This window comes from Equus caballus, chromosome 1 (genome assembly GCF_041296265.1).
Source record: "Equus caballus isolate H_3958 breed thoroughbred chromosome 1, TB-T2T, whole genome shotgun sequence".
Taxonomy (NCBI): Eukaryota; Metazoa; Chordata; class Mammalia; order Perissodactyla; family Equidae; genus Equus; species Equus caballus.
The window spans coordinates 31,663,398-31,690,796 of NC_091684.1; the positions used below are offsets into that span (position 1 = coordinate 31,663,398).

The 27,399-nt window shown below is 38.9% G+C and overlaps 1 protein-coding gene across 3 annotated transcripts in view; it reads left to right on the plus strand.

Moving 5' to 3' along the window:
* HPSE2 (heparanase 2 (inactive)) overlaps positions 1 to 27,399 on the plus strand; it is a 607,109-nt gene that overhangs the window by 476,647 nt on the left and 103,063 nt on the right. The window contains exon 10 of one of the 3 annotated variants that reach the window (XR_011421956.1): positions 13,574 to 13,613. The exons of 1 other annotated variant lie outside the window; for it this stretch is intronic. Coding sequence is in view for 1 of the 2 variants with exons in the window: in XM_023641195.2 (XP_023496963.1) it covers positions 13,574 to 13,783 (210 nt within the window). In the remaining variant the exon portion in view is untranslated. Of the gene's footprint in view, positions 1 to 13,573; positions 14,567 to 27,399 lie in introns of those variants that run through there. One more of the 3 variants, XM_023641195.2, reaches the window with a different exon arrangement.

Consider the following 27,399-nt stretch of genomic DNA (forward strand, 5'->3'; position numbering starts at 1 on the left):
CAATAATAGTGTCCATCTCAGAGCATTGTTGGAAAAGTTTGAATGAGCCAATGCATATGTATCTTATACCACATAGTAAGTACTCAGTAAATACTAGCTGCTATTATTATTTATAAAGTCACTTTGTAAAATGGAAAATTTTGTAAGTCACAGTAATTATCGTTAATAACTTGAACATAACTGTGGTGAGATAATATACATTTGAATATTTTTACAGATATCTGGAAATCAATTCAAGAAATGATAACTAAAGTATGAAAAGTAGATATTTTTTGTAAAAATTAAGTTACTAGAAAATTAGAAAAACAAAAAAGGAAAGCTGTGATTCTAGCACTTGAGAGGAGTTGACAGCAAATAGTTAAAGTTAAAGATAAACTAAAAATTACATTTTATTTTCCTCCAGAGAAGATGCTGCCAACCATTCCCAGAGAAGGCAATTAAAGCAGTAACCACACTGCAATACTAGCTCTAACACCTTCATTTGGTATTTATAAATGGCCCAATAAGCCCTGGAAACCATGATATGTCACATCAAAGTACTAATGACAACACATTATGTGAATCACTGAGAAGCAACAATTGAAAATCTCACTCTGCCATCAACCATTTATATTGTTCCCAGATTGCAATACTGAGGGATTTCAGCTACAGCAAATTATGTAGCAACCTAAATAAATTAAGGAGAAGAAGCAATTACAACCTCCCTGTGCTTGAGCTTAGGAGAACAGTGTGCCATCCTTGAAGCAACCTTCAGATGATGGAGGAGCAAGGCAAGCTCTGGAAATGAGGAAAGCTGCATCCCACCTAACCTCATCAGTTCACCTAAAACACCAGAAAATTATCTAAAAATAATCTGACAAGAAAGAGAAGAAGGCAGGGAGGGAGGAAGTAAAAGGAAAGAAAAAGTGGAATGCCCTTTGGTGGGTCGGAAAGATCTTTTGTGAATGCCACAATATGGTACGCTTAAGGTTATTTCATCTTAAATATTGTATTTGCAAACACTAAGGGCACAATGATGTCTGGTTGTGACATTTAGGAACCAACCAATAGGCCTCTGGTGGAAGTGACCATGAGAGCCAAAGATAATACATTATATTTTTCTAACTCAGTTATGTTTTTATTGCTGTCTGTTTAAATAAAAGCAGAGGTCTTTTAAAATAGAAATAGAATAAATACACATAAATTCCATTTTTAATTCTTATTTAAATGCACTACATTATTTATACATTTTTTAAAATTCATCAGTCATTAGGTACCTCACTCTCTGACTTTCAACTATTATCAATCTCTGTTTATTTCATCTCTTATTTGGTTTTAAGCATTGAAAGGATTGAATGAAACACAGCGTTTCGACTCACTCTAAACTTGACTTGAGCAGACCTGCCTTCTACTCTGGAAGTCACTGCCCTCATCTTGATGTCAAAATCCTTACAGCCCTTCTTCATTAGAGCAGTGATTCTCAAGGTTGTGCACATTATAGTCTCCAAGGGGGCTTTCACCCAGCCCTGATGGTCTAGTAGTTAAGATTCCCATTCTCACCACCAAGCCCGGGGTTAGCTTCCCAGTCAGGGAACCACACCACCTATCTGTTGGTTGTCATACCGTAGAAGGTGAGAAGATGATGCAAAAACACTGGATAGGGTTCTTCTCTACTGTACACAGGGTCACTAGGAGTCAGAATCAATTGGATAGCACTAACAACAACAACAACAAAATTTCAGTGATAATTTTTTTTTAATGTCCTCATGCTAGGGTGTTGTGACATACACTAAAGCAAAGCACTGTTTTAGTTGCCCGGAGATATAAAAATAAAATCAGATTCCTTCTCTCCATGTTTACAATCTGTTTGGGGTAACGAAACATAGAGCCTTGGAGAGATAGCTAATAGATGAGGTATGTTAGGTCTGTCTCGTTCACTCAGTATCTCCAGAGCCAAAACTTTGAGTAGAAGATCTTACTCCTGGCTGGAGGGGAGGATCTAGAAGGGAGAATTGGAGAAGGCTTGTGCAAGACGTCGTTAGTGGACATTTTTAATATGTTAGTTACCCAAAGAATACTGTTCCTGAGACAGGTCCTTGCCCCCAAGCCACTGCTGCGCTGAGAGAACAGGAAGGAAGGAGTGCTTTAGGACAGAAGAAGACTGGAAGTTCCAGATCTGATTCCAGGTTTTGCCACCAGTTCACTCATCCTGGGGCACTGGCTGCTCTGGGACCACCTCAAATGTGGGTATTGAACTCGACCATCGGAGGTCTGCTTCAGCTCTGACGTTTTCTGATTCATCTTCAAGATTCCCATACCAGTATCTTCAGACAGACCTCCCAGCTGAACTTACATTAATAAAACCTTTTAAAATAAAATTAAACAGCACTATTTCACTTTTAAATCATTCACAGAGTAATGCCTCTTTTCCCAAGGCTCTTATAGTCCTGTTATAAGAGTTGTCACTTTCTTTTGTTATTAGAGTTGTTTGGATACATCTAATTTCCTCTCTCTGACTGTAAACTCCTTGAAAACAGAAGCCATCTCTCCTATCTTTATATCCCCCATAATGCCCTGCTCATAGTCTATCCTTACTGAATTCTAAAGAAGCTCAGTGAATGAGATTCTGGGGGCCGTAGTGCACTGCTCAGTAATGGAAATATGGAGGGCAGGCTTTTGTCAGGTGTTGTTTGCACACCATGTTCAGGGAGACAGTAGAGCTTGGTGCTTAAGAGATTGGATTTGGATTCTGGAGTCAGACCGATCTGGATGTGAATCCCAGCTTCACTCTCTACTTGCTTTGTCACTTTTGTCAGATTCCTTCATCTTCCATCATCTGTATAATGGGGATGCTAATAGTCTGTACCTCATAGAGTTCTTGTGAATGCTTAAGACAGTGCCTGACACTTAGTAAGCACATAATAATGTAACCATTATTGTCTATTCTAAATAAATGAACATTATTCACTGGAATTGGATGAAATTCTAACAACTTGTGTAAGATGGGAACACCTGGGAAACAGCCATCCCAACTGGCAGGTACTACTTAAAAAAGTATTGGTAACAGGAAGTATTTTAGTTACAATAATGTTAGTTGGCACATATAGTTTGTTTTAGAATCTTAAAAATCCTCCACATCTTATTTCATACTCCACAAACCCACCTGATAATAGTTTTCTTCTTTGGCTTCTTTGACTTTATTCTTTATCTTCCACCATAAGTTTACACAGCTCATTTCCATCCATTAATTCCTCTGGGCTTTCCAGCTTCCTAATAAAGCATGCAGGATAGATATACCCATCCTTTCATAAGAGAAGAAAACTGAGGCCCAGAGAAGTCCAGCAATTTACTCAAGGGAACACAGCAAGAGAGAGCCAGTGGTTCTGAGTTCTGTGATTCTTCATTACTACTTCATCTTCTCTCTCTGATTGGTTCTGTCACAGCTTTGTCAAGTCAAGGATTCAGGATAACTGTATCCTCTAGCACCCAAGGCAGGTAGGAACGGCAATGAGGAGGCAAAAAAGCTGATTTCAAGTAAAATAAAAGGATCTAGGAGATTAAAACCTGGGATTTCACAGTGGCTGACTCTTGTAGATTTACATTTTTACTTAATAATTAAAGAAAAAAGGGAAGAAAGGGACAAATTTTCAATTTCATGCAGGAGCAGGTTAGTTTCACTGCTTGTGCTGAATATATTAACAGAGCAATATAGAGTGCCCACCTCTCTTATGGCAGTTATCATTTCGCCTCATTATAATTATGTACGTGTCTACCTCCCTGAAAGTGGGATCACTTTAAAACCTTTCCACCCCTAGAAGCATGAGCAGCGCAGGAGCTGGGCCATCCTCTAATGTTTAGCCATCTGATGATGGTTGGAAGAGCCAGATCCAAAAGTCAGTTAAATTGTTTGGGAGAGCCACACTAGGGCATTTTACTTCTTGAGGAAGGTTCCAGGGTGGCTCTGAAAGACAAAAGGTCGTTAATGTCCCTTCATTAATCTTACCTCCTGGGAAATACTGCAAACACATATTGGAGGCTTTGCCATCAATGTGAACTGATCTGGACTCTTGCTCTTAGGGGAAAATGGAATAGGAAAGAAGGTGTTGGCAATGTCCAAGACAGCGTACCAAGTGCCATCAGTCTGTGCAATGGATTCGGTGCAGTTACAATGTCTGGAACAGCTAAGGCTGTAGGAGTGACAACTGAATTCAGTTGGAGAAAATTTACCGTAAGTGTCTAGTTCCCATTCCTCTGGACATATAGGGCTGTAGTACTGAGATATTACCTCTCTTACTATCCCCATTGCCTTTTAGACCTTAATCAAGACTGTGATTTTCCTTTCTCAACCTGGTACCACTCAAAGTGGAATAGGGACGTGGATTGGGGAATGATTTACATGTCCTACTACATGTGAATATTCCCACTATATGTAAACATCCCACTACGTGTCCTACTACTTCTCTACGTGTGACTCTTCTTGATCAGGCCATTATGCGCATTCATAGCACAAGCATGTAAAACATCAATGCCAGTATACATTCAGTAGAGAATGTGTATTGGAAGCCACAACAACAGGGCATTGAATTGGTCCAAAGGACCTTACCCACAAGGTCACTTCAGATTTATTTTCCATACTGGGAACCTTGCCCAAACCTTATTAGCTGAAATCAGGAGCCCTCCTCCCCAACAACACAGGTAGGATAGTGACTTGGGTACCTGAATCTAACAGAGCCATAAGAGTTTGAGTTCCTTCCTCCCCGAAGTTTCCTAGCATACTTGAATGGAAGCATATGGCCTTTGTCTCCATGGAGACAGGGAGACTTCAGTCCCACCTCTAGTCCTCTTTCTCCTTAAAACAGCTAGAGTTGGGATAGAGAGGAAGGAAAGGATCAGGGGTGCTGAGGAAGAGAGCAGCTCCATGCCAGTAAGAAAAGCTTTGCTTTTACATTAATTTAGATTTTTTAAAATAATAGTTTTATTGAGATAAAATTCACTCTTTAAAAGTGCAGTTAACTTTTTTAGTATATTCACAGAGTTGTACAACCAGAACCAGAATCTACTTTAGAATGTCACCCCAAAAGGAAACCCTATATCTATTGGCAGTTACTTCTCATTCTCCTTTTCCTCCAGCCCCTGGCACCTAATCTACTTTCCATCTCTGTAGATTTGCCTATTTTGGATACTTCATATAAATGGAACCATGCAATATGTGGCCTTTTGTAACTGGCTTCTTTCACTTAGCATAATGTTTTCAAGTTTCATCCATATTGTAATATATATCAATACTTCATTCCCTTCTATGCTGAATAATATTCTATCATGTGGATATACCACATTTTATTTATCTATTCATCTACTGATAGGCATGAGAGCTGTTTTTACTTTTTGGCTATTATGAAAAACACTGATATTAAACATTCATGTACAAGTTTTTATGTGGCATATGTTTTCATTTCTCTTGGGTGTATACCTTGTTGCACAATTGCTGGGTCATGTTTTTAACTTTTTGAGGAATTGCCAAACTGCTTTCCAAAGTGACTTCACTATTTTATATTCCCACCAGCGATGTATGAGTGTTCCAATTTCTTCACATCCTCATCAACACTTGTTATTGGCTGTCTTTTGATTATAGCCATCCTGGTGGGTGTGAAGTGATATCTCATTGTGGTTTTGATTTGCATTTCCCTAATGACTAATGATGTTGAATACCTTTTTATGTACTTATTGACCATTTGTGAATTTTCTTTGGAGAAATGTCTATTTAAATTCTCTGCCATTTTTTTAAAGGGAGTTATTTGTCTTTTTATTGTTGAGTTATAAGAGTTCTTTATCATACAAATCCCTTATCAAATACGTGATTTGCAAACATATTCTCCAATTCCGTGTGTTGTCTTTTCATTGATGGTGTCTTTTAAGTACAAAAGTTTTTAATTTTGATAAAATCCAATTTGTCTATTTTTCCTTTCATCACTTGGGCTTTTGGTGTCTAATCCAAGGCCGTAAAGATTTATTTCTATATTTTCTTCTAAGAGTTTTGTAATTAACTCTTACATGTAGATCTCTGATCCATTTTGAGTTAATTTTGGCATATGGTATGAGGTAGAGATCCAATTTCATTCTTTTGTATGTGGTTACAGTTGTTCTAGCACCATCTGTTAGAAAGACTATCTTTTTCCCATTAAATCGTCTTGTCACCCTTGTTGAAAATCAATTGACTGTAAATGTAAGGGTTTATTTCTGAGCTCTCAATTCTATTCCATTGATCTATATGTCTATCTTTATGCCAGTACCATACTGTCTTGATTAGTATAGCTTTGTAGTAAATTTTGAAATTGGGAATTTTGAGTCCCCCAAAGAAAATGTTTTTCTTTTTTAAGATTGTTTTATTTACTACTTTCAGTTTTGAGTGGTGTGGCAGCCAAATGAACTTTCAATGTTTTCAGTCCACCCAAAGCCACTTATTAGGTGGCAAGGTCATCATTACTGAGATTGTTTGTTTCAGCTTTAGGATCCCCTTGGCTCAGTAACCACAGCCACATTGACTTTAGGTTGGGATTGCAGGGCTTGCTGCCCCATTGTCATGATAATATCCTTTCTCTTTCACTTCTGGGGAGAGAAAGGAACAGTTAAAGTACCATTTTGGTAGCTTTTTTCAATCTTACCTCTTACCACTCAGCCTCTAAATATTAATTCAACTTTTGTTCATTAACAGGCAGGGCATTGGGGGAAACTTACCCCCCAACCTCACCCACTATTTGGTGAGAATGTTCACTACTAGATCCTGGAAAATCTCCTTATATCCCTGAACCTGGCTGCAAAGCCCTTGTCCTTCCTCTTCCAGAAAGTCATGTCACTGTCAGTATCCCATCCTTACCCCTTTGCTGTCAAGAACTGTGAAGGGTCCTTGATTTTACCCTACTTGCAAGCTAATATGTTAGCCTTTGCTGCTTCATAGATGTAGGCAGAAGACACAAGACTTCTGGGTCAGAGACAAAAGGCTTTATGTATTCATGCCCAGCGAGAAGCATGAACGTTAGCATATTTGCATTGGTTCCCCTGGCTGCCAAGTCCCAGGGGCAGTGCAATGGGCCCAAAGGTATGCTGCACATGCACTGAGTTCGGGTTGCAGCTAAGGAACTCAGGACTAAGGGCCCAGCACTTTTTGAGCAAGCAGCAAACATTATAGCAAGCAGCAAACAAGCCAGTCTTCCTGCCCCCAGGAGAGAGCAGTTATATGGTAGTCATACTGGGGCACTTTAACCTACTTAGTTACCTGTGTGAGTAACTACATAAACTGCTTTTTATTAGAAGACAGATAAGCCTTGCACTCTGACACTCTCACCAAGAACATGCAGAGACAATCAGGGCTAGTGGCTGACTGCCTCTCCCAGCAATCCACCCCTCAGCCCTACATGTTCTTGGCCATACTCAAAGTTACATCTGACATTCTGTCAGCCACTCTGATTAATCTGACTGACACAGGCTGGCACCAAATTTCTTCCATTTGTCTCATATAGGGTGATGGCTAATTTTATGTGTCAAGTTGGCTAGGCCATGGTACCCAGATATTTAGTCAAATGTTATTCTGGATATTTCAGTGAAGGTATTTTTTAGATGAGATCAACATTTAAATCAGTAGACTTCGAGTAAAGCACATTATCCAACAAAATGTGGGCTTCATCCAATCTGTTGAAGGCTTTAGTGGAAACAAAACTGATCTCCCTTGAGCAAGGAGTTCTGCCAGCAGACTGCCTTAAAACTCTAATTGCAACATGACTCTTCCCTAGGTCTTCAGCCTGCTGGCCTACCCCACAGATTTTGGACTTGCAAGCTTCCACAATCATGTGAGCCAATTACTTAAAATTAACCTCTTAGATAGATACATAGATAGATAGATATAGAGATATACACACATTCACATCCTATTGATTATTGCTTGTGTTTCTCTAAGGAACACTGACTAATACAATATAGTATTTAATTAAAGTTACTATCAGCAGAACCTTTATAAAATACTGACCATACTGTATTACAATTTACCTGTTCATCTCTCTTTCTGCTCCTCTCCCATAAGGGGAAGAAACATTTGAGCTGAAAGAGACTATGAAACCTTGAGTGTAGAGACTTTATTTTTGTAGTCTCTGTCTTCCTCAAACATTGTAGACACTCAATAAGGGTTTGTTCAATGAGGAAGGGACTGACTGTGTGAGTGCATGATTAGTATTCTTCAATCACCCAAAGTTGCCTTCCCCAGCATCTCCATCCAGCAAAAAAGCCTAGCTATCTTTCAAGGTCCATCTCACAGATCAGCTCTTTCTCAGAGCTTTTCTTGAATTCTCCTAAGTGAATGTTTTCTCTCCTGCTTCTAATCCTCATTAACATTTTATCTGTATCCCTTTATACATTTAGTAAGTATTGTATTATCTATAAATATTTACAGTCTTTTGCAAACTTGTCATATTCCCTTCCTAGAATATAAGTTCCTCAAGAGTAGAGACTTGGTATACTGATCTTTATATCTTCTCTACCACCCCATACACAGTGGATACCTAATAGACACTCAAAAAGTGTCTTCTGAATTGGGCTGTCTCAAACCAGGGTAGGGAATCACTGGTACAAACATGCTAATTACCCACAGCTGGTCTTAAAAGTATTTCTGATTATTAGGTAGCAGTTCAATTCCCTTTAGGAAACATGGTCTTTTTGTTAATGATCACTTTAACTACCACACATCTCTGTAATGACTAGTTGCCCTTAAAATGAGCCAATAACTAGATGTTTATAGAGAACACACATGTGAAAGAACTGTGACTAGAACATACAAAAGGTTCAGAGACCCAATAGCATGGGTGTTGAACTGTTCTAGAAATCCTACTGCATACACTTCATCATCATCTTCATCTTCTGAGCTACCATGAATTGAGAACCTGCTACATGCCAGAAACTAGGTTATTTCATACCATATTTTTTAATCCTTTAAACAACTGGAAATATTATCTTTAATGTACTGTTGAAGAAACAGAGGCCTAGAGAGTTTAGGTAATTTACCCAGAGATCACCCACAGCCTACTTAAACTTCATATCTTGCTTATCTCTAAGCCCTTCAGAGTCCATCTCAGCAACGTGTCTCAAGGACAAGCCACCCCCTGTCATTACTCTAGTCTCTCTGTCATCATTAGGCACCTCTTTAGGTTCATCATTTGGATCATCGTGGTGGCCTCCTCATGGTTCCCCTGCCTATAGTTTCTCCTACTTCCAATATATCTTCCACAGTATCTGTCAGAGATGTGGGCATGCCATTCTCCTTCTTCAAAACCTTTGTTGGAGGGGCCGGTCCTGTGTCCAAGTGGTTAAGTTCTCACGCTCCGCTTTAGCGGCCCAGGGTTTTGCGGGTTTTGATCCTGGATGCAGACGTGGCACCATTCATCAAGCCATGCTGAGGTGGTATCCCACATGCGACAACTAGAAGGGCCCACAACTAAAATATACAACTATGTACTGGGGAGCTTTGGGGAGAAAGAAAAACAAAAAGATTGGTAACAGATGTTAGCTCAGGTGCCAATCTTTAAAAACATTTAAAAACCTTTGTTGGAGTCCTATTGCCTACATAACACCCTCAACTCCTAAGCATGGCATTCAAGGCTTTCCCTAATCTAGGCTTGCCCTGTCTCTCTAATCCTGTTTTGAATCAGTCACTCCCAGATTACATGTCTTCCACTGGAATCACCTACTCATTATTACCCCTACTCATTATTACCCCATACTCAGTAGTTTGCTTCAAAGCCCATCCCCATTGACAACTTCTCTAATATCCCCAAGAGGAACTCCTCACTCTGGTTATCTCATAAGCACTTTGATTATATGTTACACTTGGTTCTCACTATACCATGCTGTCTATCATTGTTACAAACATGCAGTCAGTCTCTCCTTTTAGACAATGAACACATTGCAGGCAGGGAATATCACAACTTCTTGTACCTAGCCCGTAATAGGTGCATAATGAAAGATTACTAAATTGGCTGGAATTAAATTGAAATGAGCTTGAATTTTGGGTGAATAAGCCATTAGAAGCTATGTCCCACTCTGAGGAACAGTTATAGTTGCTGCCTGAAGGGACACTGATTATAAATTCTTTAATCACTCTCTATACTGTCAGGCACCAACCATTTAGGCAGTTGTATATCAACTACAATATGGAATATATATATATATATATATATATATTCAGAATACATGTGGCATCTCAGATATATTCAGGACTACTTTTCCAAGTGTTTTGCCAGCTCTGAAAAGCACCTAGGTGCAGTGGTTCCATACCAACTCAAATAAGACTTAAAAGGGGATTTGAGGGGTGAGAGAGAGGTAACTTGCCAAATGAACTGTCTTAGAAACACCAATTTAATGATTTACATATAAATTAATCATAAACATGTGGATTAAATTTCCCAAGAAAAGGCATGTTTTGGCTCTCTGTGGACCACAAATGATTGCAAAATGATTGGAGATATTTCCTGAGCCCGAAGATGAAGAAGGAACAGGTCTATACTTCTTCAACTGCAAATATTAGTACAAGAAATAAATTATCCAGGGGGTCTGGGGAAGTTAGAAATACAGACAGGAAATAAGAAAATGAGATTCAGCTTGAAAGTATGCTCCAGGTACATCTGGGGTAAAGTAATCAGAAACAGAGAGATTTTGTTTTAGGGAGAACCCAATAAAGTTATGGAGACTACGAAACATTCAGGATGGTTTCTAGCTGGCATGGCCCATGTGGTAGAAGGCAGGTCATTCTTATTCCTGAGGATGTAAGAGAAAAGGTCCTTGAATATGGAATATGAAATGATACTTATTTCCCACAAAAGGTAAACAAAGCCTTTGCTTTTGGTTATATCAAGATTTGCCTGGTGGAAGAAAGGCTTGGCTAAAATTGGACTAACTTTTCCAGATAACTCAAGGAAATAAATGACCAAAATCAAGACTGTTGTCTTTGAGCACAGAGTCCAGAGACAAGATGGAATCTGAGATGCAAAGCAATAGAAGCTGCAGCTCAAGTTCACATGGGATACCTTTGCTGGGAAAGGATGCAATCTTCGAAGCCATAAACGCATTATGGGCCATCTACAGGAGATCATCCTAGAAGTGTTTTATCCTTTATTGTCATTTGAAAACACTTTTTGAAAAGATCAGTCATCCAAATAGACCATACTAAAGTACAGGCACTATAGGCAAGTTCTGACCTTGGAAACTGGGCCGTGTTGTGCACTGTTGTACAAATACATTGAAGTGAAGACCAGGGGCCTGCCCAGTGGTGTAGTGGTTAAGTTGGCACATTCCGCTTCAGCAGCCCAGGGTTCGCCAGTTTGGGTCCTCGGGGCAGACCAACACACAGCTTGTCAGGATACGCTGTGGCAGGTGTCCCACAGAAAATAGAGGAAGATGGGCACAGATGTTAGCTCAGGGCCAATCTTCCTCAGCAAAAAGAGGAGGATTGGCAGCAGATGTTAGCTCAGGGCTAATTCCTCAAAAAAAAAAAAAAACGAAGTGAACACCAAATGTTCTAATGCCAAGGAAATGCAAAGAGGTTTTCTCTGAGTCTAGAAAAGAGAGTTGAAGAAAATCATCTATTGCTTTCTAGGAGGCAGGATATCTTGATCTTATAAGAGTCTCTGGATGCCCCATGAAGTGTGAGAAAAATAATAATGATCAATGGTAATAACAATCTTCTACATTTGTACATGCTTTGCCATTTCCACGGTGCTCCATATAAATTGTCCCATAATCTTCTCGGTAACTACCAGACAATATTACTATCTCATTTTTACAGGTGAAGAAACTGAAGCAAAGAAGTGAAAAATAATTTGCTAGCTAGTGTCAGTGTCAGGAACTCAAGTCTGGTTCTTTTGACCCCTAATTCAGTATTCTTCCTATATCTAAATAACTTCATAGCTTATCAGTATAACTCTATAGGAGAGAAGATTACTATAGCTTGTTGAAACTCTCTTTGCATAATTCAAATCCCTTGTTGATTGGATTGATTGAGTGGTCTAAGCACTGTTTTAACTCATTTAATGCTCACAACGACAGTATGAGGTAGACTTGATCATTACCCTCATCTTAAAGACAAACAGACACAGAAAGATTAAGTGATTTGCCCACTGGCTAGTGAGTGGAGGGGCTGGAATTCAAATCCAGGCAATCTGACTCTAGGACCCATTCTCTAACCACTACATTGTACTCAATTTAGAAGCCACTTTATTATAAAAAACATTTTCCCTGGTGAGGGGAAAGCTATATCAGAGTGAAGTTGGCATATAATTCTGGGTGTATCTAATCCTAGGGTATAGATTTCAATTAACTGCATGTTTCTGTACTGGGGAAAAGCTGATGTGACATGTCTATCCACAGATGGCACATTGTGACTCCACCCTAGACATATAACTCTATTTTCAGCCACTGTGGTGGCTGCTGAATCCTGAATGAAAAAGAGAATTCCAAAGTAAAAGAATAGGAGTGATATTTAAATACCATAATATTTAAATGACATGATGCCTAGAAGCATAACCACAGATTCCCATTGGCAGAATGGTTGCTTCTTTCTTCTTAATGGGTACTGGAGAGAATGGAAAGTTATCTTTTTTTATTAGGAGAAAGGGGAGCAGACTTCGGGGGCTGGTGTTGGAACATGCAGACACCCCTGCCTAATTCTCTTTTTTCTACGCTTGCTTTGCAGAGAAGTACTGACCAGGGGACTTGGACCCAACAGCTGACCTTTTAATTCAGCTCATCTTTTTGTTTAACTCTATTAGCTTAATGGAGACAAGGCAGGGAAAATTGTGAACATCTGGATAGTTGAGTCACAGCTGCCAGAAGGCCTTTCCTGACAGGCTGACTGAATTCTACAGTAATTCCATGAGGGGTTTGAGTCAAAGATGAGGATTCAAATGGAATGAAAAGAGCCGTTCCAATCAGGGCTAAGGATAAAAGTGAGGTCTTATCAAACAGTGATGTGCAACAGTGTGGAATGGGTGTGAAGGGAATATGGACAACTTGCAAATGCTTCTAGGGAGAACAGTCTGGATGGTGAAGGAACTGCAAACCATGTGACATGAGTGTGCGTTGAAAGTCCTGGGAATGTAGGTGAAAGAAGGGCAAACTCACAGGTGATGTGAAGGCTGTCTTCAACTGGTGAGAGGCTGTCATGTACAAGAGAGTTTAGATTTCTTCTGTGAGGCATAGATTTCTTGTAAGGCACAGAACTGCACCACTGGGTAGAAACTAAAAGGAGGAGGATTTCAATTCCTGCTAAAAGTGATGAGCCAGGATTTAAAGCCCAAGTGTGACCCCAGAGCTCTTCATCTTAGCCACTATGTTGTTTTAACAGAAGGGCTTCAAATTATACTCTACAACTCGGATATTTAAAAAAACAAACTTTATTTCACTAACTGATCTCTCCTGAGCCCCTAACCCTGCTTGTGAGGAATATAATAACAACAAAAATCAACTTACCAGTTAAAGGTACCTCATCTTTTCTTCCTGGTAATTTCACAGACTTTTCAGAGTTTTGATCTCTTTCACCTTCTTTTCTTCTTCCTAGATGCCATCTGGGTACAAAGGGATGCTGACATCATGTGCTGGTAATGGAGATGGGCTGCATGGTTCATATGCTGTCATCTTGTTACTCACTGACCTTCTCTCAATCATTCTTCCTGGTTATTTACTGAGGTGTATTAGGTGCTACCAGGTCGTTTTGGCTTCATGTTGGTACCTGCTATTGAGCATGGGCATTACCGTTGCTCCATACTAAGCTCCTCATACTCTGGGACTTCCTTGTACTGTCACCAAGATTCTTCCAGAGTACCAGTCCCCTCAGCAGTTCTCTGTGGCCTCACGGAGCACATGGGAACTTGTGGCTCTCCTGCAGCCAAATGAGACCTCGGCAGACAGGAAGCACTGACTCAGGCCCTCCCTTTGCAGAATCACACCAACCCACCATTTCTGTGCCCCTGTAGCTCCCCTATGTTGGTATGTGAAGTCTCCCCTAGAAGTTCCATATGAAGAGTGGAACACATGTATGCTCTTCTTTCAGTTTCTCCTTCTTCGTGGCCTGAGAACAGGGGGATGAACACTGGGTCTCTTTTATGTGATCCAGGCAACTTCCTCAACCTGGCCTCATTCTCTCCAAATCTCCCCTACGTCATATCCTCAATCAATCTCAAGGCCTCCAGTGAAACTTTATGTTCAGACCTCTGAGCTTTGCTATGTTCAGAAAGAGCTATAAGAACTTAGGGGTGGGGAGGGGGCACTTAACAAAATCTGTTTTCCAAGAATTTGCCTCACTAAGTTTTTCAGGCTAATTTGAAACTCAAAGCTGAGCACTGACCCCTCTAAGTGGTTTCTGACCTTCTAAAGAAGCATGAATGTCCTTGATTCAACACATAAAGAGCTGAAGGGTAACAAGATTTACAGAGAATGAAAGCTAAAATTGGTTCAGAGACTGAAAATGAAATTGGTTATTTTATGTATTCTTTTGTTTCAGTGAAATATTTTATAATAAAAAAATTAAATACATTGGTTTAAGATCGTAAAATGTCATTCTCGTTATACTTTACTGCCTTCTGTAGTAAAGAAAATCAACCAGAGCACGATAGCATAAGCCTTTATTCAAAAATGCCAGGCAAGAGAAGGTTCTGAAGGAGTGTTCCAACCTGGGGAAGCAGGGTAGAAGTTTTTAATAGGGCCTCAGCAGGAGGGGTTAGCCGAAGTTCAGCTAGTTTCGGGACTAGTTGGATCAAGACAGTTCTCAGAGAGAGGAATTGTACTGGTGAGTTCGCAGCCATTGCTAGGCCAATTTGAATTTATCAACAGTAGAGAGGGACAGCTGTGGGAGACAAGGACATGCTATGGCCACAGTGGAAAATTCTCTGGCCTTAAGTGTCTCTTAATTTACAAAGTAGAAAAATACACCGGTTGCTCTGTTCAGCATGTACAAGGCTGTTTTCTGAGCAACTGTTCTAATTATGTGGCCATAACCCACCTTGAGTACTCTGTCTTTTGATAACTAAATTTGCAAATTTTTTCCAAATAATGATATGGCTCAAAAGGCTTTGAACACAGTCAGCTTTCAATCATTGTCTGCTTTGCTGGGCTGAGAAGAGGCCTTGCCTTTGAAGAACTCATCAAACAATAAGTGAGACAGACAAAAACAAATTATGCCATCAGAATGAAAGAATGTTCAGAGTGTTGTGAAATTTCGGGGAAGAAAGTAGCATTTTTGCAGAGGGAATGACATTTGATTTATACCTTGAAGAATGGTGTTGATAATGATGATAAAGATAATATTAATAGAAGCTATATTCATTTAGATCTATCATGTGCTAGCCACTCTATATACACATTATCTCAAATCCTCAAAATATCCCACTGTCTTCATCCATTTGGGCTGCTATAACAAAAATATCATCGACTGGCTATCTTATAAACAGTAGAAATTAATTTTTCATAATTCTGGAGGCTGGGAAGTTCAGGATCAAGTTACCAGCATATTCAGTGTCTGGTAAGGCCTGCTTCCTGGTTCATAGATGGCTGTCTTTTCTCTGCGTCCTCAAATAGAGGAAGGGGCAAGGGATCTCTCTGGGATCTCTTTTGTAAGGGCACTGATCCTATTTATGAGGGCTCCACCCTCATGACTGAATCACCTCCCAAAGGCCCCATCCCCAGATACCATCACCTTTGGGGATTAGGATTTCACCACGTGAATTTTGAGGGGGGACACAAACATTCAATCTATAGCATGCACTTGTATTTACTTAAGAAGAAATAAAAAGTGAAGCTCACAGAGGTTAAGTGATCTGTCCGAAGCCAAATTTATAAATGGGAGAGCTTAGATTCGAGCCCAGAACAATTTAGCTCCAAAACTCACCACTGTTCTCCTGCACCAGTGTTTCCCAGTGTGAACAGGCACCAGTGATGTTCAGGGGAAGGAATCTAGGTGTGCTGTAAATGAGATCAGAAGAAACGTGGTATAACATGTGACGTTGAAGCCATAGTGGGGGATTATTTCCAATTCATTGTTCTGTGAAAGTCTAAGGGGAAGTTTCAATGTCCTTACACCTCTAATCTTGTCAGTCTCTCATTTTACAAAGAGCTTCAGGCTCAGAGCATTTGGTAGCTTTCTGGCTAGAACTTAATAATGTGTTTTTTCATGGTACTTATTTTTATGGTTACTTTCTAATTATGAACAAGATGCTTTTTAAAATTTTGCATAATTTGATATGAAGCTTCCAATTTATGTACTTATTTAAGTTTAAAAGTAAGTACTTTTTGAAATATTGGGAAAACCCCAGTGGAGATGGATGATGAATATGTGCTAGTGGCCTGCGTGAGTGACATTTGGGACAGTAAGGGACTGTACCTTACTGAATAGGATTTCACTAGATAAACAGCAATGATGGGAAATAGCTGCTGGTGGTAAAGGGAAAAGAGCTCTCCAAGGAGAGGAAATGACTCATAAAGTGAGAAGCATATCAAAATGTGATGTATTTGGAAACAGTGAACAGGCTGGGGAGCTAAGATATGCATGGTGGATATTGAGGCATGAAACTGGCAGTCATTACACATGAATACTTTACCTTACAATTTCATAGGAGAGATACAACTGATACTAAATAGCATTCTTGTCTTTTTTGTTGTCTATTGTGAACTCTTCTTTCCTTTTTGTAAGAAGGTGTTATAACCTTGATTAAATATTAGAAAATTTTAAGTAAGTAGGTAAAAGACGAAGATGAAGGGAATCAGAGTATGCCACCCCAAAATATGACATTTTGACATAAGAATTATTTTGGGCTGAAGGCAAGTACGAAGCAGTAAACCCAGAAAGAATTATCTGCCTCGCCCTATTGGCCAAATGGAAGGACATAAATTTCCCTTCGTGAAGGTCTTTCTCCTCCTCTCTCCCGTGCCAGGAGGAAGAGGAACAGTGAATATTACTGGAGTCAGAGAGTCAGCACTGAGATAGGTTTGCAGAAACAAATTTTACTAAAATAACCCTTATCTTCTATTAGATATGCTAGTTTCCCTATATATTTACCTTCCCACAGTGTACTGCTCCTAGAAGTGCAATATCCTTTTCCTTAGTCTTGCCACTTCTCCACAAATCTGACACCCTTTATTCAAATGGGATGTGGTATATGACCTCTGAGTCTAACTGCTTCTTTGGGTCTTCACTTCTTTGTCTATGAAGACCTCCATGAATGTAAAAGTTAAAATATTAACATCATATAAAATTTGTATGCCTTTTCTCCTGTTAATCTGTCTTTTGTCAGTCTAATCCACAGGCCCCAGATGCAGAATCTAAGAGGGTAGAGGAAAAGCTTTTTCCTCCCCTACAAAGGGCTTTTAAGCAAATAGCTCTACCACAAATTTCTCAGAAGGAAATGTGGGGGAAGAATGAGGCTGTTTTTAGTTTGAAAATATGTTTCCATAGTGAGGTATGCCCATCTCCTTGGAGAAATGTATTTTTAGGAAAATTTCTGAGTTTTTCACATCCTCCACCTCCAGTTATTTCAAGTAAAATAATAGCAAGAGAAATATGTGAGAACTTATATGCAAACTAAGTTATACTCATTTTCAACTAAATAAGTTAAATAATTTCTGAGAAAGACAAAAGAGTTTGTTAAAGTTAAACAGTTAAACCTTCTTATGCAGAAAGCAAAGCCTGAGAGAGGCTTATGTTCCCTGGAGCAAACTATCCTCTTTCGCTCTGTTTCTCTCTCATCTGTGATTTGTACAGGAAAGAAGGCAGATGTTTGAGAGACAGGAGGTAGGAAAGAGAATTGAGGCCTTCTTAGGATTTAATTCAAACACCTTAGGCAAGGTGAATAGAGAAATATAGCAGAAGCCATAAATAACAGTGTCCCTACATGCTGTGTCCCCGAGCTGGCCTTGAGAGTGAGGACCAAAACAGAGAAGTGAAGCTTAAGGCAGAGGCATGGCTTTGTCTCAGCGTGGTGGCAGCTTCTACTCTTCTCATTTAATCATTAACAAATTCTCACTTCCCAAAAATAGACCTTTTTAATATAAAACATTCAGCATCAAATAAACATCAGGCAACTGTTCCTTTTAACCGACACTACTTTAGAACAACTTTTAAAACAAAGAAGTGCTTATGGTGTCGTTTGGCACCTTTCTTACTGATGATAAGTTGCCATGTAGCACCTAACCCAAGAGTCATGGCAAGTCATGTGACTTAAGGCATTCTAGTCATGGCTGTGTCACACTAACACCACCTTGTAGCAACAGATCAAACTACGGGGGGGGGGGGGCGGGGTTTGAGTGATTGAGCCATTAAATTATTGGAAACCTCTAAGAGAACTTATATTCTTATAAAAAATTTAAATTTTGTTTTCTGTCTTTGATTTTCTCATTTTCCTACCACAGTATTTTGTGATACTTTTTTTTACAATCTCCTTAGTAATTAGGAGACTTTTAGGACTCATTCCTAAGCAGGTCTGGCCTTTCAGGTAAGAAGGCAAGACACCTGCTGACGTGTGTACTTGGGGTTACTGGGTCCTTTTACAAATAGCCACTGTTGAATGCTAGCTTCCCTGTTGATAAGACAAAACTGAGTTTGTTTTTGCTGGTAATGAAAACACTACCTAAACAGAGTCTTGGTAGCCTCTCAGAGTGGGAAGGGCAAAGTCAGAATATTTATGGGATTTTTGAAATCTGGCTTAGTGTGGGAGCTTGGTTAGGATTGGGTAAGGATCATGATATAATAGTTTAGTATTGGTGGACAATGAAGTGAGGATTTTGAAGTGAGGAGTTTGAAGAGGTCTTGGGGTATAGACTGTTCCTTACTGCTTTCTATTGAAGGGTTGATGGATCTTCCAGAAAGTTCCTGGAATACACAATTAAATTGTTTCCCACTTCTATCATACCTAGACAAGAATTTCCTGGAGTAGTAAAGTTATATTGATGAAGACAGTGGAATGGTAAAGTTAGGTTACTGTGGACAGTAAGCTGTGTAGGTCTAGGTAGTTTCAGTTCTTACCACTCAACCACCCAATTCCGCATTTCTGCCGTTATACGGCTTAAGATTCATCGCAGTGAAGGCTTTTTGGTCCTTAGGGTAGTATAATGAAAACTGCACAAGTTTTGGAGTTAATATATGCTGTATAGCCTGGTGTTCAGCAAGTGTTTATTCCCCTCATCCTCCCTTTCCTCTCCCTGCTTTCAAAGGCTTCTGTTAAGATGTGGAGAAATTGGAACAATTGTACATTGATGATGGGAACGTAAAATGGTGCAGCCACTTTGGAATACAGTTTTGCAAAATATTAAACATAAAGTTACCATATGCCCCATCATTTCCACTCCTAGGTATAGCCAAGAGAATTAAAACTATATGTCCACAAGAAGCTTGTACATGGATGTTCATAGCAGTAGTATTCAAAATAGCTAAAAAGTGGAAACAACTTAATGTCCATCAACTGATGAATGAATAAATAAAATGTGAAATGTCCATGCAATGGGATATTATTTGGCAATTAAAGGAACAAATCATTGTACATGGTACCACATGGGTGAAATTTGAAAACATTATGCTAAGTGAAAGAAGCCAGTTACGAAAGACCACATATGTATGATTGCATTTATATGAAGTGTCCAGAATAGGCAAATACATAGAGACAGAAAGTAGATTAGTGATTGCCTGAGGCTGGGGGTGGGGGAAGGTGGGAGGGAGAGGATGAGTGTGGCAGAATGAAGAGTGACTACTAATGGTTATGGGGTTTCCTTTTTTGGGTGATGAAAATGTTTTAAAATTGATTGTGGTGATGGTTTCAGAACTCTGTGAACATACTGAAAACCATTGGATTGTACACTTTAAATGGATGAATTGTATGATACGTGAATAATATCTCAATGAAGCTGGTTTTTAAAGAAGTTTCCCATAAAATGTAACTACTCTTCAGTGAGAGGCATGGTATAAAAGAATACATTAACTGATTGCTGAGAGCAAAACTTCAGAAAAGGAGTGTTGGATTGGTGAAGAATGGGATGGAGACTGGGAAGGAACAGGGCCTGAAAGGGGAAGTGCCCACGGAGCCAATGAACTGGCACCACCGACCTCTCCTTGTTCAACACTGCCTGGGCTGCCTGAGTAGCCGACTAAGTCACACAGGGGCATGCTCAGTGCATTTCGTACCCAGAGGGGCATCATTTTCTAATAACCCCCTTCCTCAGTATGACAATTATTCGTAGTGATAATCAGTAATAACATTTTCTTGATTTGTTTTTTAGTATTAAAACAGATGACAATTTGAAAGAGTGAATACATTTCTATTTTGAAGATATTTTTGTTTAAAGAGATTGTTCAAATTCGGTAAAAGATTTTAGTATAAACTGAAATTTGCATTTGTCAAACAGGAATAGTACACCTCACAGTTTGTACTCTGTCTTACTGTTTACATTTTAAACACAAAATCTCCAGGTAGTCACATAAAATGACAGAATTGAAATAACTCTATTTCTCTTTTTTCATCTTTAAGATCACTGTGCAATCGTTTATTTAGAAACTCCGGTTTAAATGTAGGAATATGCAGTACCACAGAGGTTAGAGATTTGAAGCACTGGCTGGAAGAGAGCTCCCACAATTCAAAACAGCTCACACTAGAACAAACTTATTCTCAAGAGGAACATGTATCGCCAACTCCCCGTGTAGGGACCCGACGAATAACTGGGAGTTCTCAGTTCTACATGGTATTTTACATTCCACATTGTAGTCCATGGAGAATACAATGTTTACGAACAGATAAATTATTAGAATGTGCTAATTTGAAGCTTATACATATATTATTAAAACTCAACAGTAACCACTGTAGTTGTTTCAAAGTTAGACTAACAAAAGACTTTTTCAGGGAGAAGTATTTTGTCACTGGCAATGCTTACAATTGTTGGCACATGGTGATAATAAAAACCAGACTAACTTTTAGTCGGTTTTGTTATTGTTTTTTAAATCTCTACCCATAATGCACCCTTCTTGATGCCTGTACCCAGGGCGGACTGCCCCCACTCCACTACACATGGAACACCACTGAGGTTAAGTTGCATAAATCTGTGTAGAATGAACCGTATCCATAGTAAATGATTGCTTGTATAGTCTAACAATTATAGTTACTGTGAATAAAATATGTTAACCTAAGAGGAAAAAACTGTATCATTTAAATCTAAATTTGCTATATCTGTTACATAATCCTAACACTGAAATTAAAAGGTTAATTTTTATCAAACCTCTTTGCTCATGGAGGCTCTAAAGCTCACACTAAGTTGTAATAAGTTAAAATGGATTTCTCAAGGTGAAAATTGGTTTTGTTCATTAAGAAGAAAAGACTGACTTTTACAAACTACTTAGAGGTAAATGTTGAGCTCTTGGGACGCCAAACACACGTGTTGTTTAAGTGTTGAAAATATTTTAATATAAAAACATAGAACGTGAAAAGAGGAATAATAACATTAAGCAAATAATTATAACAATACTATATAAAAGCATTTGAAGCTACAACTTGTAATGGTATATTTTCTGGGTTTATCTCTTTTTCAACAGAAAGGTGATATGAAATCTAAGAGAAATATATATTTAAGGAAAACAAGACCGATTGACCCTATAACCTGAATCATTAAGAATTCCAGAGACTTCTTATGTAATTTACTGATATATTAGAGATCTAAAGTGTGTTTGGGTGCACTAAAATATCCATCAACCTATCCATCCATTCTCTTTCCTTCCTTCTTGCCTGCCTTTCTGCCCTCTTTGCTTTCCATTTTTTAAATTCTTCATTCATTCAGTTCCTCTTCTATTTTAAGCACTGTGCTAAGTAGTGGATTACAAAGATGAATGTTATCATTTCTGCCCTCAAAAATCTCTGTCTGGTGGCAAAGACAGACACATAAACAACTTATAATTCCATGTGGTGTCGTTAATGCTGCAATGTAAGAATGTACAGAGAAAGCTGCAGGAGCATCAGCGAAGGGGTAGTTGGCTCTCTCTGGGCACAGAGAAACTCTATACAGGAGGTGACATCAAACTAAGTTGTAAGGGCTTCAGGAGTTCTCCAGGTGGTGATGTACACGTGTGGGGTTGGGGGCAGTGGTGGAGCAGAGGGAAGACATTCTACAGTCAGTGTCCAAGACTTGGTTTACTTTTTTCTTCTCATTTTCCTCAATTTAAAATTGAAGTTATTTAAAAACTCATTCATTCTCAAGGTTTTACTGAGTACCTCGTCTGTACAACATTCAGTTAATGGGAAATTCTAGGATTATTGACTTACAAATCATAAATTGATTTTGTAGAGCAGGTTATCAAGCTCACTAAAATAGGATCTTCACAAATTTGCATTCTCACCCTAAAATCCCCTTTTCTTTCTGCTCAGTTCTACACAAGAGTGAGTTTTGGACAAGCAGTACTTTATAAATTTTCCCCATCTCCGTCTTTCAGGTTTAAGTGGTCCTATTAATTCTAATAGCCCACACAAAACCTGCTTAACCTGGTTGATTCTCTTGAGAGCAAGGTTAGGGAAGCCAATAGCCCATGCTGGCATTTTTTGTCGTCAGAAAGCTGTTTCAGGGTAAGGGACCTGCTCAGCCTCATTGGAAGAAGCACCGTCAGGCCCATCCAAGGGCTCCCTTCTGTAGCCCCTGAAGTTCCCAACCACAGCAAAATCAGACAGTTGAGAAAAACAGAGCTGCTTCTCAGAAAGAGAGCTGCTCCTGCATGGGCTTAAATCAATGAAAATCCACTCAACCAAAAATCTGGAAGTATGCTTGTACCTTATTGTTTTCCAGACTACCACAGCAATATCTCCCATCCCAACATGTTCTTCCTACACTGTGACCTTGATATTTGTCCCATTGAGTAGAGGCCTCTGTGTTCCCTCTCCTTGGATCTGGGCTACCACTGTGCCATCTGGACTGTCTCCAATAATAGAGTACAGTGGAAGATACATTATGTGACTTCCAAGACTAGATCATTAAAATGGTAGGCACTCTGCCAGCTTCTCTCAGGACACTTACTCTTAGATCCCAGCCCTTGTGCTGTGAGGAAGCCCAAACTAGCCTACCCAGAGAGGCCACATGTAGCCGTTCCATCCAAGAGCCCCTCTGAGATCCCAGCCAACATCAGCCACCAGACACGTGAGTAAAATGCCTCCAGATGATTTTAGTCCCCAGCCTTTGAGTCCTTGTAATTATTTTATTAATATTTTGCTGTTTAAATTAAGTTGATACTATTAAGCTATAAATCCATATGACCTAGTATGCTAAAATAGCCTAGCCTGTAGAGCTACCATGACAAATATTTTACTCCTGGGTTTTTGTTGGATTAATTTAAGTAGGACACACTATAATGGGAAATGTCACTTAAATGCTTTTCTTTATGCCTTCCCTGTTCACATTTGAGGGGGGAAAAAAAACTAGTCTAGCCATTCCACCTCCTCCTGAGATTCTAATGCTTTTATCATGGCTAGGGGTCTGAGAGCTGCAAATGGAATCTAACGCGAATGATTTAAGGTAACCATGCCTGTCAGACTATCAGCCTGGGGTTTTAATTGGACACACTTCTCTACCTCCCACTTCCTGACTCTCCTCAGCAGGACATGTTGTCCCATTATCCACCTGGCTTCAACATAACCACACAGTCTCCTGTCATTCTGTTTTTCCTGTTGGTCAGCCTAGGAAAATGGCCCAATACATAGAAGTTTCAGGAACTTAGAAGAGAGAGAGCAATTGGCATTTCTGTAGTTTGGGGAATAATAACCTACCTCATATTTATCTATCTTTTATTGTTTCGAATGCTTTATACTGCTGATGAGGATGCAAAGAGACCAGATCTCTCAAACATTGTTGTGAAATGGTATAGCCACTCTGGGAAAAAAGTTTGGCAGTTTCTTAAAAGCTAAATGCACATTTACCATACCACCCAGCAATCATACTCCTAGGCATTTATCCCAGAGAAATGAAAGCTTATGTCCACATAAAAACATGTACACTATTGTTCATAGCGGCTTTATTAGTAATTGTTAACAACCAAATGTCTCTCAATAGGTGAATGGTTAAACTGTGGTGCATCTGTACCCTGGAATAGTACTCAGCAGTAAAAACATACAACAACTTGGATGGATTTCAAGGGCAGTATACTGAGAGAAAAAAGCCAGTATCGAAAGGTCAAATAATGTATGATTCCATTTATACTACATTCTTGAAATAGCAGAATTATACAGATGGAGAACAGATTCATGTTGCCAAGGGTTGGAGATGGCGGAGGAGTTGTGAGGTGGGTGTTACTATAAAGGGGTAGTATGAGGGAGATCTTTGTGGGGGAGACTTCTGTGTATTGATTGTTGTGTGGTTACACCAATGTACACGTGGGATAAAATGGCATATAGCTATACACACATTATACCAACGTCAAATTCCTTGTTTTGATATTGTACTACAGTCACATTAAGATGTAGCCATTAGGGGAAACTGGGTGAAGGGTACACGAGACCTCTCTGTACTATCTTGCAACTTCCTAAGAATCTCTAATAATTTCAAAATTAATTTTTTTGTTTTTTTCTCACTTGCTTAAAAATCCTTTAAGACATGTGAGCATTTGATATTTATTCCCATTTTACAAATGAAGAAACTGAATTTCTGAAAGATTTTGACTCGCCTAAAGCCACATGGCTAAGACAATTCTGAAACTGGGTCTTCTGAGTCCAATTCCAGTGCTCTTGCATGCAGATTTTAGCAGAACCACCTTAGTTCTAAGAGTCAGAAGCTTAGTGCTTCTGTTCTAGTTTCACTAATGTTTCATTAGGTTAGTTTCATGTGGTTTACTCAATTGATTTTTTAACCACTTTAATTTACCAAATGGTGCATCATTTTATGAAATAACCTTTGCAGCTCTGTAAAATTAATTCCTTATTTGTATAAGTAGACATGTTACAGACCCAAAATAACAAGGAAGTAGGTATTTGAGCACTAAGATTGAACTCAAGATCTTTTACAAAGTCATAGAGTAATTTATGACTTTTTAATTTAGAGTATATTTAGAGCTTTAGGGATTAAGAAATTGAAAGTCTCAAAATATTTTGGGGTTTCCTTCTGCAAAATGGCAGGTCAAAGTGTGTTTGCCTCTCATTTTGTAGTCTCAGTACTTATACAACTGAAAAAGAATACAAAAGTTGCCAATCCATAATGTATATAACTCCTTTTGACTTTTTCCAGTTTCATTTTCTTTAAAGTAGAGTCAGATATTAAAGATAGTTGAGAAAAATCTGAGACTAGAATCCTTTTATAGTTTTATGATGTTTTCTCCAGTTCTCATCCATATCTAAATTAACAGCACTTTTCTTTTTGGAGTGCTTCTCCTGTATCAAGTCTTTCCAAACGTTCAACTTAGTTTTCATGGAAGTAACAACTCTCTTCATATTTCATTAGTTTTCATCATAGTTTATATATCTATATATGAAAATAAACCACCATTAGCATAAATAGATTTGGGGAAAAAACCACAACTCTTCTTCATAGATATTCCACTCAGCTGATGGAAGTAGGAATGTGGGAAAACCTGTGAGTGGCTGAATAGCCATGGGCATGCAGTAAGCCATGAGCACCAGTCACTGTGTTTCTCAGAGGGACTGGAAAGTGTCTGTTTATCCAGTAAGCTGGTTGATGGAAGTCGGTTAAAAGAGCCTCTAGTGTATTGTATTAAAAAATCAGAATGGCAGAGTATACTAGATAGATGGATAGATAGACTAAAAAGAGGGACAATTAAAAAATAAAGACCTGAGGGCTGGCCCCATGGCCGAGTGGTTAAGTTCACGTGCTCCGCTGCAAGCGGCCCAGTGTTTAGTTGGTTCGAATCCTGGGCGCGGACATGGCACTGCTCATCAAGCCACGCTGAGGCAGCGTCCCACATGCCACAACTAGAAGGACCCACAGCGAAGAATATACAGCTATGTACTGGGGGTCTTTGGGGAGAAAAAGGGAAAAAATAAAATCTTTAAAATAAATAAATAAAGACCTCTTGGAAATTAAAAATATGATTTCCAAAAATAATATAATAATAGAAAATGAAGTAGAAAAGAGTAACCAAAAATGGAGAGGAAGAAAAACAAAGAAACAGAAAATAGGAGATAAGATTTCTGAAATAGGAGTAGAAGTTCCCCCATTTCAATAGTAGGATTCCGGAAAGAGAGAACCAAGCAAATGGAGCAGAAGTGATCAAGGAAATAATACAAGAAAATATCCCAGAACTGAAAGGAAGTAAAAGTCTTGACATTTTAAGGGTCTAGCAAATGCTAGGCAGAATGAAAGAAAAATTATCTACATCTATACACGTTGTTATACAATTTCAAAAAACCAAGAATAAGTAGAAGATACTAAAAGCTTCCAGAGAGTAAAGGGAACAAGGCTTAGATTGGCATCAAATTTCTCATCAAAAACATGGGAGGCTAAAATACAATGAAGCAATGCCTTCAAAGTTCTAAGAAAAGTTAGTTTTTAACTCAGAAATCTATACCTCATCTAACTGTCAATCAAATGTGATGGCAAAATACAGAAATTTTCAGACATGATAGTCCAAAAAGCACCAGCTGGGTAGCGAATCTACAGAGCAGACAGTCCAGATTGGAGCAGGAAGATGGAGGACTCCAGGAAGAAGGTTTCTGGGGAGAAAATGGCAATTTGATGAAACAGCCAATGTATTAGAGATTTTAGGGAAAAACTGAGAGCATGATAAAGGCATAGAGTTCAAGAATAAAAGACAGGCCTTTTAGAAACTCTGAAGTGGAGGGGAAGAGTGAGGAGAAGAGGAGAGATTTAAATAAAAAAGTCAAGATTCAAATATGAACAACCTGAACGTTGATATGACTTTCAGTGGTGGTTTTCAATATTTAAAATACACCGTTAGACAAATAATGGAAAATAACCGTGGTTATATAATAGACCATAAATATTATTAACCTTGGCAAAATATAAAAGTAAAGGCACAGTTGACAGAAGTTGGGAGGTGGAAGGTGACAGAGAGGTGGGGGAAAGATGGGAGAATTAGTGACCTTCTTTTACAAAGTGGAATTGAGTGCCCTAGAAATACCACCCAAATAACCTGTTGATACAGCAAAGCTGAGTGTATTGCTTACTGCAGTAGTGGAGAGCATTACGGTGGCAAATCTTATTCTATTTTTGTTCTAAGAGTTTTAGACCACTCTTATGAATGGTCTGGCAACAGGACTCTTTTTCCATTTTAGATTTCACTTGCATATTAAATCCACTATTTCTGGTTTAAGACCATTCTCAAAATGTGAGGAGAGAGCCAGAGTCACCTCTGCTTCAGGATCTACTTCTGAATGCTGTCTAAAGGTGTTAAAGAGCTTATCCTTGAAG